General features: G+C 47.4%; 1 protein-coding gene across 1 annotated transcript in view; it reads left to right on the top strand.

The window, feature by feature from the left end:
• Positions 1-13,677, top strand: part of LOC139250660 (uncharacterized protein C6orf118-like) — a 122,527-nt gene that overhangs the window by 8,457 nt on the left and 100,393 nt on the right. Inside the window, exon 2 of the mRNA XM_070873032.1 lies at positions 12,336-13,059. Within this exon, the coding sequence (XP_070729133.1) occupies positions 12,355-13,059 (705 nt within the window). The 5' untranslated portion in view covers positions 12,336-12,354. The remainder of the gene's footprint in view (positions 1-12,335; positions 13,060-13,677) is intronic.

Raw genomic sequence — 13,677 nt, 5'->3', positions numbered from 1 at the left:
AGTCCTCCACTGTTCCTCAATTGTGCCACCGTTTAGTCCTTGTTTCCAGTCTACTTTAGCCAACTCTGCCCTCATCTCACTGTAGTCCCATTTGTTTAAGCATAGTACGCTCGTTTCTGACACAACTTCCTCATCCTCAATCTGTATTACAAATTCATTGTTGGGTCACAGGTCATTGTTGCTGTTAGGGATCAGTGTATGTTGGGGTCAGTGTTGGTGTCAGTGTTGGGTTATAAGAAAGAGGAGCAGGAGTCGGCCATTTGACCCCTGGAGCCTGCTCCACTATTCAATAAGCTCATGGCTGATCTGATCATGGACTCTGATCCACTGCCCTGCCTGCTCCCATAATCCTTTATTCCCTTATCGCTCAAAAATCTGTCTATCTCTGCCTTAAATATATTCAATGACCCAGTCTCAACAGCTCTCTGGGGCAGAGTATTCCATAGATTTACAACCCTCTGAAGGAAGAAATTCTTCCTCATCTCAGTTTTAAATGGGCGGCCCCTTATTCTGAGACTTTGTCCCCTAGTTTTAGTTTCCCCTATGAGTGGAAATATTCTCTGCATCCACCTTGTCGAGCCCCCTCATTATCTTACATGTTTCAATAAGTTCACCTCTCATTCTTCTGAACTCCAATGAGTACAGGCCCAACCTATTCAACCTACATTCATAAGTCAACCCCCTCATCTCCAGAATCACCCTAGAGAACCTTCTCTGAACAGCCTCCAATGCAAGTATATCCGTCCTTAAATACGGAGACCAAAACTGTACGCAGTACTCTAGGTGTGGCCTCACCAATACCCTGTACAGTTGTAGCAGGACTTCTCTACTTGTATACTCCATCCCTCTTGCAATAAAGGCCAACATTCCATTGGCCTTCCTAATTACTTACTGTACCTGCATACTAACTTTTTGTGTTTCATGCACAAGGACCCCCAGGTCCCTCTGTACTGCAGCACTTTGCAATTTTTCTCCATTTAAATTATAATTTGCTTTTCAATTTTTTCTGCCAAAGTGGATAACCTCACATTTTCCCATATTATATGCCATCTGCCAAATTTTTGCCCATTCACTTAGCCAGGCTATATCCCTTTGCAGATTTCTTGTGTCCTCACAATTTGCTCTCCCACCCATCTTTGTATCATCAGCAAACTTGGCTACATTGCACTCGATCCCTTGATCCAAGTCAATACTATAGATTGTAAATAGTTCAGGTCCCAGCACTGATCCTTGCGGTACCTCACTAGTTACTGATTGCCAACCGGACAATGACCCATTTATCCCGACTCTCTATTTTCTGTTAGTTAGCCAATCCTCTATCCATGCTAATATATTGACCCCAACCCCGTGAACTTTTATCTTGTGCAGTAATCTTTTATGTGGCACCTTATCGAATGCCTTCTGGAAATCCAAATACACCACATCCACTGATTCCCCCTTATCCACCCTGCTCATTGCATCCTCAAAGAACTTCAGCAAATTTGTCAAACATGATTTTCCTTTCATAAAACCATGCTGACTCTGCTTGATTGAATCATGCTTTTCCAAATGTCCCGCTACTGCTTCCTTAATAATGGACTCCAGCAGGGTCAGGGGTCAGTGTTGGGGTCAGTATTGATCTTTTATTGTTTAGTTATAAAAAAAAAAGCAAGATTTATCTAAATAATGTTTTAAAAAATGGTGTTGAGTAAGTTGCCAGCTGTCTGCTTTTTGCACAAATCGCCAACATTTCCAGCTCGAATTTGCACGAGGGGCTGTTTTCGAGAGGGGACTCAGATTTACAACGTACTCGCTCGTGATATTTGAGTTCATGCGCACTGAGGGGAATTAGGGGGACATTATGGGGGAGTTCAGTGGTTAACACCCTCCATCCCCCATGTGAACCCAGTGAATGGGATTGGTAGATATGCAGTGGATTACCAACTCTGCAGTGTTTTCCCGTCTCCAGGTTGGGTAGTGAGACAGAAGCAAGAGTGAACTTCTTGTATCCCCACCTGAAGGACACACTGCCAGTCTGCAGATGACTTCGGACATGCACCATTCACTTTTTCACAGCAGATCATTCATATTGCAAGAAATCATCAGTAAACGGCCCTTAAAAGTAGCAAAGTTGACCTGGTGTTTTATGGAAGTTTGTATTCAACCTAGGTGAGGAAAACGAAGGAGAGGTTTTCCCTATTTTTTGTCAACAAAAATGGCAAGTTGCTTTGCCACATGCAAAAATGTATGTACAAGACCACGGGGTGGAAATTCAGTCACACCTCATTTTGGGCATTAATCCAAGCGGAGCGGTACTTTTAGCGCCCAGAAATGCATCAGAATCGGTCAAAGAGCGGACAGGGGCGATAAATCAACCGTTGCACACCAGAGCTGTGCGGGCAATAACTAAAGTTCGGTCGGTAAATTTGGCGGACTCATTGCGCATGCGCGGAACTCTGAGTCAGATCTCGGGAAAATCCGATTCTTACAGGCGAGGCATAGTAATACACCCATTAAAGTTTTCACAATCACTTGTTTTCAACCTGGACTGTTGTGTGTCTGCCGTTGCAAACTGGAAGGCTCACGCACCGTGCTGTGTAAACCTTGCACTGACCATGACCTCCGAGGGAAGCACTTCCTCATCCCTTTAAGTAGCCAACAGTTAACAACTCCAAGCCTGGACCCACTGATTTTCCGGACGTTCTTGGCGGCTGCAGCAAATTTACCGACCGGGGAGCGAGCGTGGGCGTTGCACCAGGACTGACATCAGGCTCGCACTGATCGGCAGCAGCCAAGCGCTACTGGTTTGCTGCCCCTGGGAGCCTCTAATGTATTTTTGGTCGGGGAGCTAAACGCTGCGCTCCCGGTCGCTAAGCTCAACGCTCCCATTAACGCCCCCTCTGGCCGTGTCAGGCAACCGAAAATCCAGCCCCGTATATCATTTTATTGCACAGTAATCACAGGAGGCCGCCATTTGGCCCTTCGTGCCTATGCCGTCTCTTTGAAGGAGCTATTGAATTAGTCCCACTCCCCTGGGGAAATTTAACATAGGTGTTCAAATTCATGTAGGGTTTTGATCGAGTAAATAAGTAGAAGCTAGTTCCAGTGGCAGAAGAATCGGTAACCAGAGGTCACAAATTTAAGGTCATTGGCAAAAGATCCAGAGGTGACATGAGGAGAAGTGTTTTCACAGCGAGATGTTGTGATCTGGATTGCACGGCCTGAATGAGTGATGGAAGCTGATTCAATAGTAACTTTCTAAAGGCAATTGGATAAATATTTGAATGGGAATAATTAGCAGGGCTATGGGGAAAGAGCAGGGGGAGTGGGTCTAATTGGATCGTACTTTCACAGAGCCGACACAGACACGATGGGCCGAATGGCTCCTTCTGTGCTGTATCATTCTATGATTCGATGGTCATGATCACAGTGCTGTGTGTGGGAGCTTGCTGTGCACAAATTGGCCGCCGGGTTTCCTACATTACAACAGTGACTACACTCCAAAAGTACTTGATTGGCTGTAAAGTGCTTTGGGACGACTTGAGGTTGTGAAAGACGCTATATAAATGCAAGTCCTTTCTTTTCCCCGCTACTTAAAGCAGCACTAGGAAGTGCCTAGACCAAGGTGACCTAACGAAATATAATATTTCCACATTTCCTGCCTTTTAAATGCTGAGATGACATCCTGAATGTGGAGAACAGTGTGTTGAGGCAACTTTTTTCTTCAAATTCCAAGCAGCACTATATGTTTCCAATACATACTTCAGGATAGAATTGTGTGACCTTATTGCAAAATATTACTGTCATAAAATCGCTGGTAAACTATATAAAGATTTAAGTTGCTGTAACTGATCAGTCAAAGCAGCAGCATGAAAGCAAAGGCTTTCTTTGGCTGGTTGCAGGTCTAAGTTTTGTAGATTGTAAATCTAAAATCTAGTCATCTTTGCCTTTAGCAGTGAGAAAGAATAGAGGACTCTGTTTACTCCCTCCCTGAATTAGCAGTCAATCGCCTTATTGGGCAGGTAAGAGTGAATGTAATTCGACTGCAGTTTTGCACTACTTCTCAAGAAGGATCTATCAGCCCTGGAGGGAGTGCAGTACAGATTCACCAGAATGACTCGGAGGCTTAGAGAAATAAATTATGAGGACAGGCTGCATAAACCTGGCTTGTATTCCCTTGAGTATAGGAGATTGAGGGGTGATCTGGTCGAGGTGTTTAACATTTAAAAGGATTCGATAGGTTAGAGACTTTCCTCTGGAGGGGGAATCAACCTTAAGATTAAAGCTAGGCTGTTCAGGAGTGAAATAAGGCAGCTCTTCTTCACAAAGGTTAGTGCAAATCTTGAACTCTGTCCCAAAAGGCTATGGATGCTGGGACAATTGGAGCTTTCAAGACTAAGAGACAAGGGGGGGGGGGGGGGCGAGGGGAGGGAATTTGGTACCTAAGCGGCTCCCGTTAGCACCAGCAGATGGCGCTGACTGGGTGCTAGAGCATTATTGCCGTGGCGAGGCAAATCCAGCGCCGTACACCAAATCCCGGTCTCCGCAGCGCTGCCGCTAACAGTTATCGCCAGGGGCCTCAACGTCAGGGAGTGTGCAATGCTCACTGACCGCTCGAACTGCGAAGTAGATTGTTGCCACCTATCTTGGAAGAACTACCGACAGGGAGACCCGATGTGTAGCACCAGGAAGCCGGCTCCAGGAACGTTATTTAATGGGATCATCAGTAATGAGTCGCAGCTGTAGTTTCGTGGCGTTTCAATGCTTTCCTGTCAGTTTCACAGTGCAACAGTCTCATTCCTATTGCATGGTGGTAGCAAAACAAATCAAATGTCAATATCGAAGTCAGAGATCCAGGCCAAAGTTTCTGGTGTAACAGTATCAGGAGTATTGTGGCAACGAAAAAGTAGCTCCATTTATTCTTACAGAAATCTAACTGCTTCACTTGGTTACATTAGTGGCAGTCGACCTTGCCCTCCAGGATCGACAGTGGAGGGAGCTGGAGGCAGTGAGAAAGACTAGAACGTGGCCAGAGGGAGGAGGAGGGCCATCAGGGCTCTCAACTGTTGGCCTTACTCTCAGAGGGTATTCCGAGAGCACTTCTCCCTCCCTCCAATTAAGCGAGGAGCAGTGTATTAGGAGGCTCCGGTTCACCAAGGAGGTGGTTACAGGACTCTGCCACCTCCTGCAACCAGACCTCCAGCCTCAGAGCAGGGCAACCACGGCTGTCCCAGTGGCAGTCAAGGTCACCATGGCCCTCAATTTCTTCACCAGCCGATCCTGCAACAGGAGACATAGCTAACATCTCGCAGCTCACTGTCCATTGCTGCATCCGTGAGGTCACAGAGGCTCTCTACAGTAGGAGAAGGAACTACACCTCCTTCCCCATCACCAGCAGGACGAGCGTGCATGTGGCTTTGTCAGAATAGCGGGCATCCCCATGATGGAGGGCACCATTGACTGCACCCATGTGGCTTTGTGGGCACCGAATAACAATCCTAAGCTGTTCCGCAACAGCAAAGGCTTCTACTCACTGAATGTGTAGTTGGTATGTGACTACACGCACCGAATCCTCAATATTAATACCCGCTATCTTGGCAGCAGGCCCAATGACTTCATCCTGCGCCAGACCTGTGTGCCAGGACTCTTCCAACCACCATGTCAAGCTCATGGCTGGCTGCTCACAGACAACGGCTATTTGCTCTCCATCTGGTTCATGACTCCCCTCTGCACTTATAATAAGGTGGACGACTTAACTGCGCAGACAGCTGTTAACGGATATGTAGTAATTGGGATTACGGAGACATGGCTCCAGGGTAACCAATACTGGGAACTCAACATCCAGGGGTATTCAATATTCAGGAAGGAAAAGGAGGTGGGTTGGCGTTAATGATTAAAGAGGAGGTTAACGCAATAGTAAGGAAGGACATTAGCTTGGATGATGTGGAATCTGTATGGGTAGAGCTGCGAAACACCAAAGGGCAGAAAACATTAGTTGGGGTTGTGTACAGACCACCAAACAGTAGTAGGGAGGTTGGGGATGGCATCAAACAGGAAATTAGGGTTGCGTGCAATAAGGGTACAGCAGTTATCATGGGTGACTTTAACCTACATATTGATTGGGCTAACCAAACTGGTAGCAATACTGTGGAGGAGGATTTCCTGGAGTGTATAAGGGATGGTTTTTTAGACCAATATGTCGAGAAACCAATTCGAGAGCAGGCCATCCTAGACTGGGTCTTGTGTAACGAGAGAGGATTAATTAGCAATCTGGTCGTGCGTGGCCCCTTGGGGAAGAGTGACCATAATATGGTAGAATTCTTCATTAAGATGGAGAGCGACACAGTTAATTCAGAGACTAGGGTCCTGAACTTAAGGAAAGGAAACTTCGATGGTATGAGACATGAATTGGCTAGGATAGACTGGCGAATGATACTTAAAGGGTTGACGGTGGATAGGCAATGGCAGACATTTAAAGATCACATGGATGAATTACTACTATTGTACATCCCTGTGTGGCGTAAAAATAAAATGGGGAAGGTGGCTCAAACTTGGCTATCAAGGGAAATTAGGAATAGTGTTATATCCAAGGAAGAGGCATATAAATTAGCCAGAAAAAGCAGCAAACCTGAGGACTGGGAGAAATTTAGAATTCAGCAGAGGAGGGCTAAGGGTATGAGTGTAAGCTTGCAGGAACATAAAAACTGACTGCAAAAGCTTCTATAGATATGTGAAGAGAAAAAGATTAATGAAGATGAATGTAGGCCCCCTGCAGTCAGAATCAGGTGAATTTATAATGCGGAACAAGGAAATGGCAGACCAAATGAACAAATACTTTGATTCTGCCTTCACTAAGGAAGACACAAATAACCTCCCGAAAATACAAGGGGACCGAGGGCCTAGTGGTCTAGTGGGAAGGAGGAACCGAGAGAAATCCTTATTAGTCAGGAAATGGTGTTAGGGAAACTGATGGGACTGAAGGCCGATAAATCCCCAGGGCCTGATAGTCTGTATCCCAGAGTACTTAAGAAAGTGGCCCTGGAAATAGTAGATGCATTGGTGATCATTTTCCAAAATTCCATGGACTCTAGATCAATTCCTATGGATTGGAGGGTAGCTAATGTAACACCACTTTTTAAAAAAGGGAGGGAGAGAGAAAACAGGGAATTATAGACCGGTTAGCCTGACATCAGTAGTGGGGAAAATGCTGGAATCAATGATTAAAGATGTAATAGCAGCGCATTTGGAAAGCAGTGACAAGATCGGTCCAAGTCAGCATGGATTTATGAAAGGGAAATCATGCTTGACAAATTTTCTAGAGATTTTTGAGGATGTAACTAGTAGCGTGGATAAGGGAGAACCAGTGGATGTGGTGTATTTGGACTTTCAAAAGGCTTTTGACAAGGTCCCACACAAGAGATTAGTGTGCAAAATCAAGGCACCTGGTATTGGGGGGTAATGTATTGACATGGATAGAGAACTGGTTGACAGACAGGAAGCAAAGAGTGGGAATAAACGGGTCCTTTTCAGAATGGCAGGCAGTGACTAGTGGGGTGCCGCAAGGTTCATTGCTGGGACCCCAGCTATTTACAATTACATTACTGATTTAGATGAAGCAATTGAATGTAATATCTCCAAGTTTGCAGATGACACTAAGCTGGGTTGCAGTGTGAGCTGTGAGGAGAATGCCAAGAGGCTGCAGGGTGACTTGGACAGGTTAGGTGAATGGGCAAATGCATGACAGATGCAGTATAATGTGGATAAATGTGAGGTTATTCACTTTGGTGGCAAAAAAAGGAAGGAAGATTATTATCTGAATGGTGACAGATTAGGAAAAGGGGAGGTGCAACAAGACCTGGGTGTCATGGTACATCAATCATTGAAAGTTAGCATGCAGGTACAGCAGGCAGTGAAGGCGGCAAATGGCGTGTTGGCCTTCATAGTGAGATGATTTGGATATAGGAGCAGGGAGGTCTTACTTCAGTTGTACCGGGCCTTGGTGAGACAACACCCTTGAGTATTGTGTGCAGTTTTGGTCTCCTAATCTGAGGAAGAATGTGCTTGCTATTGAGGAAATGCAGCGAAGGTTCATCAGACCCGAGATGGCAGGACTGACATATGAAGAAAGACTGGATCGGCTAGGCTTATACTCACTGGAATTTAGATGAATGAGAGGGGATCTCATAGAAACATATAAAATTATGACGGGACTGGAGAGATTAGATGCAGGAAGAATGTTCCCGATGTTGGGGAAGTCCAGAACCAGGCGTCACAGTCTAACGATAAGGGGTAAGCCATATAGGACCAAGATGAGGAGAAACTTCTTCACCCAGAGAGTGGTGAACCTGTGGAATTCTCTACCACAGAAAGTTGTGGAGTCCAGTTCGTTGGATATATTCAAGAGGGAGTTAGATGTGGCTCTTACGGCTAAGGGGATCAGGTGGTATGGCAAGAAAGCGTGAGTGGGGTACTGAAGTTGCATGATCAGCCATGATCATATTGAATGGCGGTGCAGGCTCGAAGGGCCGAATGGCCTGCTCCTGCACCCATTTTCTATGTTTCTTTGCACCCATCATCTCCTGTGCGTGCCCATCACCCTTCTTCTAAACACCTCCCCATCGAGCTCCTCATCGGAGTCCTGTGCAGCAGAATTTGTGCACGAACTTACCCTCCGGGGAGCTGGCCCCCTCGCTGTCCTTTCCTCCCGGCCTTGCTACAGCCCACTCATCCCTGGTTCCGCACTCTGTGTAGATCCCTCTACCATACTAGCCTCTAAAGAACGCGTAGTGCCAAGTTCTAAGCTGGTGCCTGTGGGTGAGACCTACAGTGACATGGTGCATTCTTCCTCCTCCTCTTCCCCCGCCTCCCTCTCTACAGTACCCCAGGGACAAAGCATAAAGGCACAAAATTCGGGTTAATGTGAGGGGAGGGGGCCAGCAAGGGAGAAATGCATGCGTACAGCATGATTAGCTGGAAAGTGCAAAGCGCTTGTGGGGTGAGGGGAAAGTGGACTGTGAGAAGGAGTAGGAATGAACATACCGTTGCTGTCCCCAAGGGGGTCAATGTCACCAGTGGCCACGGCACCCACCTCCTGGCGCCCAATAATCTGCAGAACTTGATACTCCAGCGCAGGCAGTGGTTGGGTGTCAGCCTGTCCCCCACCTGTGCTCTCCTGCTCCCTCCTGTTGTGAGCCACCTTGGCCTGCAAGAGAAAGGAAAGTGTGTGAGTGAGTGTGGAGTGAGTGTTTGGGTGATGTGCCTGCCATAGTTGATAGCTGTCATTGTGTGCAAGGTGTGAGATATGAGTTTGACTGTTGCGAGGTAGAGATTGTTGGTGGGTGAGTGCTAGGGGTGTGGTGCATTGGGCAGTGTGTGAGGACCCCCCGAGTGAGGTCATTAAGTTTCTTCCTGCAATGTGTGGGTCCTGGGGACCACAGTGCTGCCCGAGATGTGCTACGCTACCTCCCTCCACATAGTACGGAAGACTTGCGTCGAGGGCCTCCTGCCACTTGTCGAGTAGAGCACCGCCCTCCGTCTCTCCACACCGAACACCAATGCCTCCAATGCTCGATCGCAGAATCTGCGGGCTCTCTCCCTGGGACGTGGGTCTGCCAGGAATACAGCGGCTTCAGTCCTCATCCTCATCCTCGTCCTCGTCCGTGAGCCGCTGCTGCTTACTGAGGCAGCTGCACAGCTAGCAATGCTGAGAATGAGGTTGTGCAGCATTATTGAGCCTCCCCTTTAGGAACTGGAAAAAGCCCATGGCGATCATGACTTGCGATTAGAATGCACCTGATACTGGTCCACACTTTGAGTGCAGCACCAATGAATTTGGGCTTTTGGTCTTGAATTAGGACTCCAATCATTCTTTTGAGCAGTGAGCATGAATTTTGTGTGCAGTCTAAAGCATTAGCACCTGGCGCAAATCTCCAACTTTTCTACTTATACCACCCATTCCTGGGCAACAATTAATTTCTCGCCCTTTTTGTTTGGTATGGGTACTAAGGGAACAAAGGCGCGTAAATGGAATTGGGGTGCAAATCAGCCATGATCCAAATTAAATGCAGGTTTAAGGGGCTGAATAGCCTCCTCCTGTTCCTAATGTTTCTATATTGCAAATATATTTTTGAACTATCACAATATGAGATAGTGGAAATATGAATGGAGCATTGGGGAAATGATTCTTGCAGCAATTGGGTGCTGAAGGCACAAGAGGTTATAATTCTGTATCCAGCTGAGTTGAGACAGTCACAATGTAGAACTGACCTATGACCAGAGCCTCGGTCCTTTTTAAAAAATTTATTTCAGATCTGTGCATCGCTGGCAAGGCCGGCATTTATTGCCCATCCCTAATTGCCCTTGAGAAGGTGGTGGTGAGTCGTCTTCTTGAACCGCTGCAGTCCGTGTGGTGAAGGTACTTCCACAGTGCAGTTGGGGAGGGAGATCCAGGATTTTGAACCAGCGACGATGAAGGAACGGCTGATATATTTCCAAGTCAGGATGGTGTGTGAATTGGAGGGTAGTCTGGAGTTGGTGGTGTTCGCAGGCACCTGCTGCCCTTGTCCTTCGAGGTGGTAGAGGTTGCGAGTTTGCGAGGTGCTGCCAAAGAAGCCTTGGCGTGTTGCTGCAGTGCATCTTGTAGATGGTACACACTGCAGCCACGGTGTGCCAGTGGTGGAGTGAGTGAATGTAAAGGTGGTGCATGGGATGTCAATCAAGCGGGCTGCTTTGTCCTGGATGGTGTCGAGCTTCTTGAGTGTTGTTGGAACTGTGCTCATCCAGACAAGTGGAGAGTATTCCATCACACTCCTGACTTGTGCCTTATAGGTGATAGAAAGGCTTTGGGGAGTCACTCGCCGCAGAGCACCCAGCCTCTGACCTGCTCTTGTAGCCACAGTATTTATGTGACTGGTCCAGTTAAATGTCTGGTCAATGGTGACCCCCAGGATGTTGATGGCAGGGGATTCGGCGATGGTAATGCCGTTGAATTTCAAGGGGCGGTAATTAGACTCTCGCTTTTTGGAGATAGTCATTGCCTGGCACTTAAGTGGCAAGTAACATTCGCGACACACATCAGCCCAAGCCTGAATGTCGTCCAGGTCTTGCTGCATCTGGGCATAGACTGCTCCATTATCTGAGGAGTTGCGAATGGAACTGAACACTGTGCAGTCATCAGCGACCATACCCACTTCTGACCTTATGATGGAGGGACGGTCATTGATGAAACAGCTGAAGATAGTTGGGCCTAGGACACAGCCCTGAGGAACTCCTGCAATGATGTCCTGGGGCTGTGATGATTGACCTCCAACAACCACAACCATCTTCCTTTGTGCTGGGTATGACTCCAGCCAGTGGAGAGCTTTCCCCCTGATTCCCATTGACTTCAATTTTACTGGGATTCCTTGATGTCGAGGGCAGTCACTCTCACCTCACCTCTGGAATTCAGCTCTTTAGCCCATGTTTGGACCAAGGCTGTAATGAGGTCTGCAGCCGATTGGTCCTGACGGAACTCAAACTGAGCATCAGTGAGCAGGTTATTGGTGAGTAAGTGCCGCTTGATAGCACTGTCGAGAAATTTCTTCTCTCAGAGGGTTGTAAATCTGTGGACTTCGCTGCCTCAGAGAGCTGTGGAAGCCGGGACATTGAATAAATTTAAGACAGAAATAGACAGTTTCTTAAACGATAAGGGGATAAGGGGTTATGGGGAGCGGGTGGGGAAGTGGAGCTGAGTCCATGATCGGATCAGCCATGATCTTATTAAATGGCGCGTCTCTGTTGAGGCGTTAACCCGGGCGGAGCGGTAAATTTTGCTCCGGGAACTGATTTGTGTTTCCAGCTGCAAAATTCACCAGCTGGGCCCTGAGTGTGGGGCGGAGAGCTACGGGACACCTCTCTCAGGGCGCTAGGCCGGCCTCGGAGCGCCCGAAGAGAGGCTTCCCCGGGGAAAAAAAAATATTCCCAATTCTTTACTGCCAACACAGCGACACGAATCGCAAAAATAAAACAATACCAAAACAATCGCACTTATCTCAGGTAAACGTTCCTTCCCTCACTGCGGCCGGTACAGCTCGGTCCCACCACTTTTACAGGCGGTCCCACTGGAGCATGCTGCGGATCGGGCGCGAATCAAATTTCGAACCGCTGTTGCACACTGGCTCGCCTCTCCCGGGCGGTACTACTACGTGCCCCGCAACCCTGGCATCGAATGTCCTGGCAGGGCGCTGGAAGCTGGTTCCCCGCCCGGAAATACTCTCCGCCACCGTTACCGCCTCTCCGGGGTGAAAACGGGCGACAAAATCCAGCCCATACAGGTTCCACATCAGGGTAATAATTTATTTTGTTTCTAAATTTTTCAGGCCTTGCTTCGCTGGAATAATGAACTCCACGAAGAACAAATGTAACGAGTATTGTGACGAGAAAAAAACACTCCGACAGCTTCTCCAAGGGTTGGAAAAGGCCCAGAAGGCCGACATTCTTGCTTATAGCTTTGGACACTTAAACCACAGCAACCTGCATAAAATATCAAAGCAGCAGGAAGGTTCAGTGTCATGGCGGAATGCAAAAAAGCCCACTCCTTTTAAGAAAGAGAAATGTGGCGTGTCTGTCCAACAGTCAACTGACATCAAAGTAAAGAAAATGGCTGCTGCATTAGTAGACTTCAGCCTGATGACGAGTATGGTGCCAACATTGCCGGCAGCTCACAGCCCTGACCTCAACGCTCTTAATCAAAGAACTCCTGGAACTTCTCAGGTTACCCCAGATAACTCGATGAATACACAGGCCGAGGCATGCCCGGTAACCCCATATACCCAGGCACAAACGCCACAGGCTCGCTTCATAAAAGAGGAATTGGACCTATCTACTTTCATGCTCGTGAAGCCTCAACTCCAGAAGTGTGAAAGATCTCCCACCGGCCAGAACCAGTTTGTTGAGTCCTCCTTGGCTGGGCTGACTAGGAAGGACCAATTCAGTAAGCTACTCGAATTCGAGAAAACAATCCTGATGAAGCAAGACCTTCTCAAAAGGGGCATGATGTCTGGTTACAAAACAGTAGCGAAATATGAGTGGAAGCTATCTCATGTAAGGGGCAGTAGCATTTTTTTCGGTGTGTTGAGGTGACTAAAGATGCAACTGAAAATCAAAATGGTGGTGGAGGGGGAAAGAGAAAACAAAATTGTATTGGGGGTTGTGGATATTCGATGGGTAAGTACCTCTCAGTGATCGTACTTACCTGTAGAATTCCATTTTCCTTTAAATAAAGACAGACTTGGATTTATATCGCGCCTTTCACGATTACCGCACATCTCAAAGCGCTTTACAGCCAATGAAGTGCTTCTGAAGTGTAGTCACTGTTGTAATGTGGGAAACACGGCAGCCAATTCATGCACAGCAAGCTCCCACAAACAACAATGTGAAAATAACCAGATAATCTGTTTTTTTATTATGTTGATTGAGGGATAAATATTGGCCAGGACACCGGGGATAACTCCCCTGCTCTTCTTCGACATAGTGCCATAGGATCTTTTATATCCACTTGAGAGGTCAGACGGGACCTCGGTTTAATGTCTCATCAGAAAGACGGCACCTCCGACAGTGCAGCACTCCCTCAGCGCTGCACTGGAGTGTCAGCCTGGATTTATGCGCTCAAGTCCCTAGAGTGGGACTTGAACCCACAACCTTCTGACTCACAGGCGAGAG

The sequence above is a fragment of the Pristiophorus japonicus genome, unplaced genomic scaffold, assembly GCF_044704955.1.
Source record: "Pristiophorus japonicus isolate sPriJap1 unplaced genomic scaffold, sPriJap1.hap1 HAP1_SCAFFOLD_405, whole genome shotgun sequence".
NCBI classification, from domain to species: Eukaryota; Metazoa; Chordata; class Chondrichthyes; family Pristiophoridae; genus Pristiophorus; species Pristiophorus japonicus.
The sequence above is the reverse complement of the archived record's forward strand: the minus strand, read 5'-3'. Positions and strand labels throughout refer to the sequence as shown.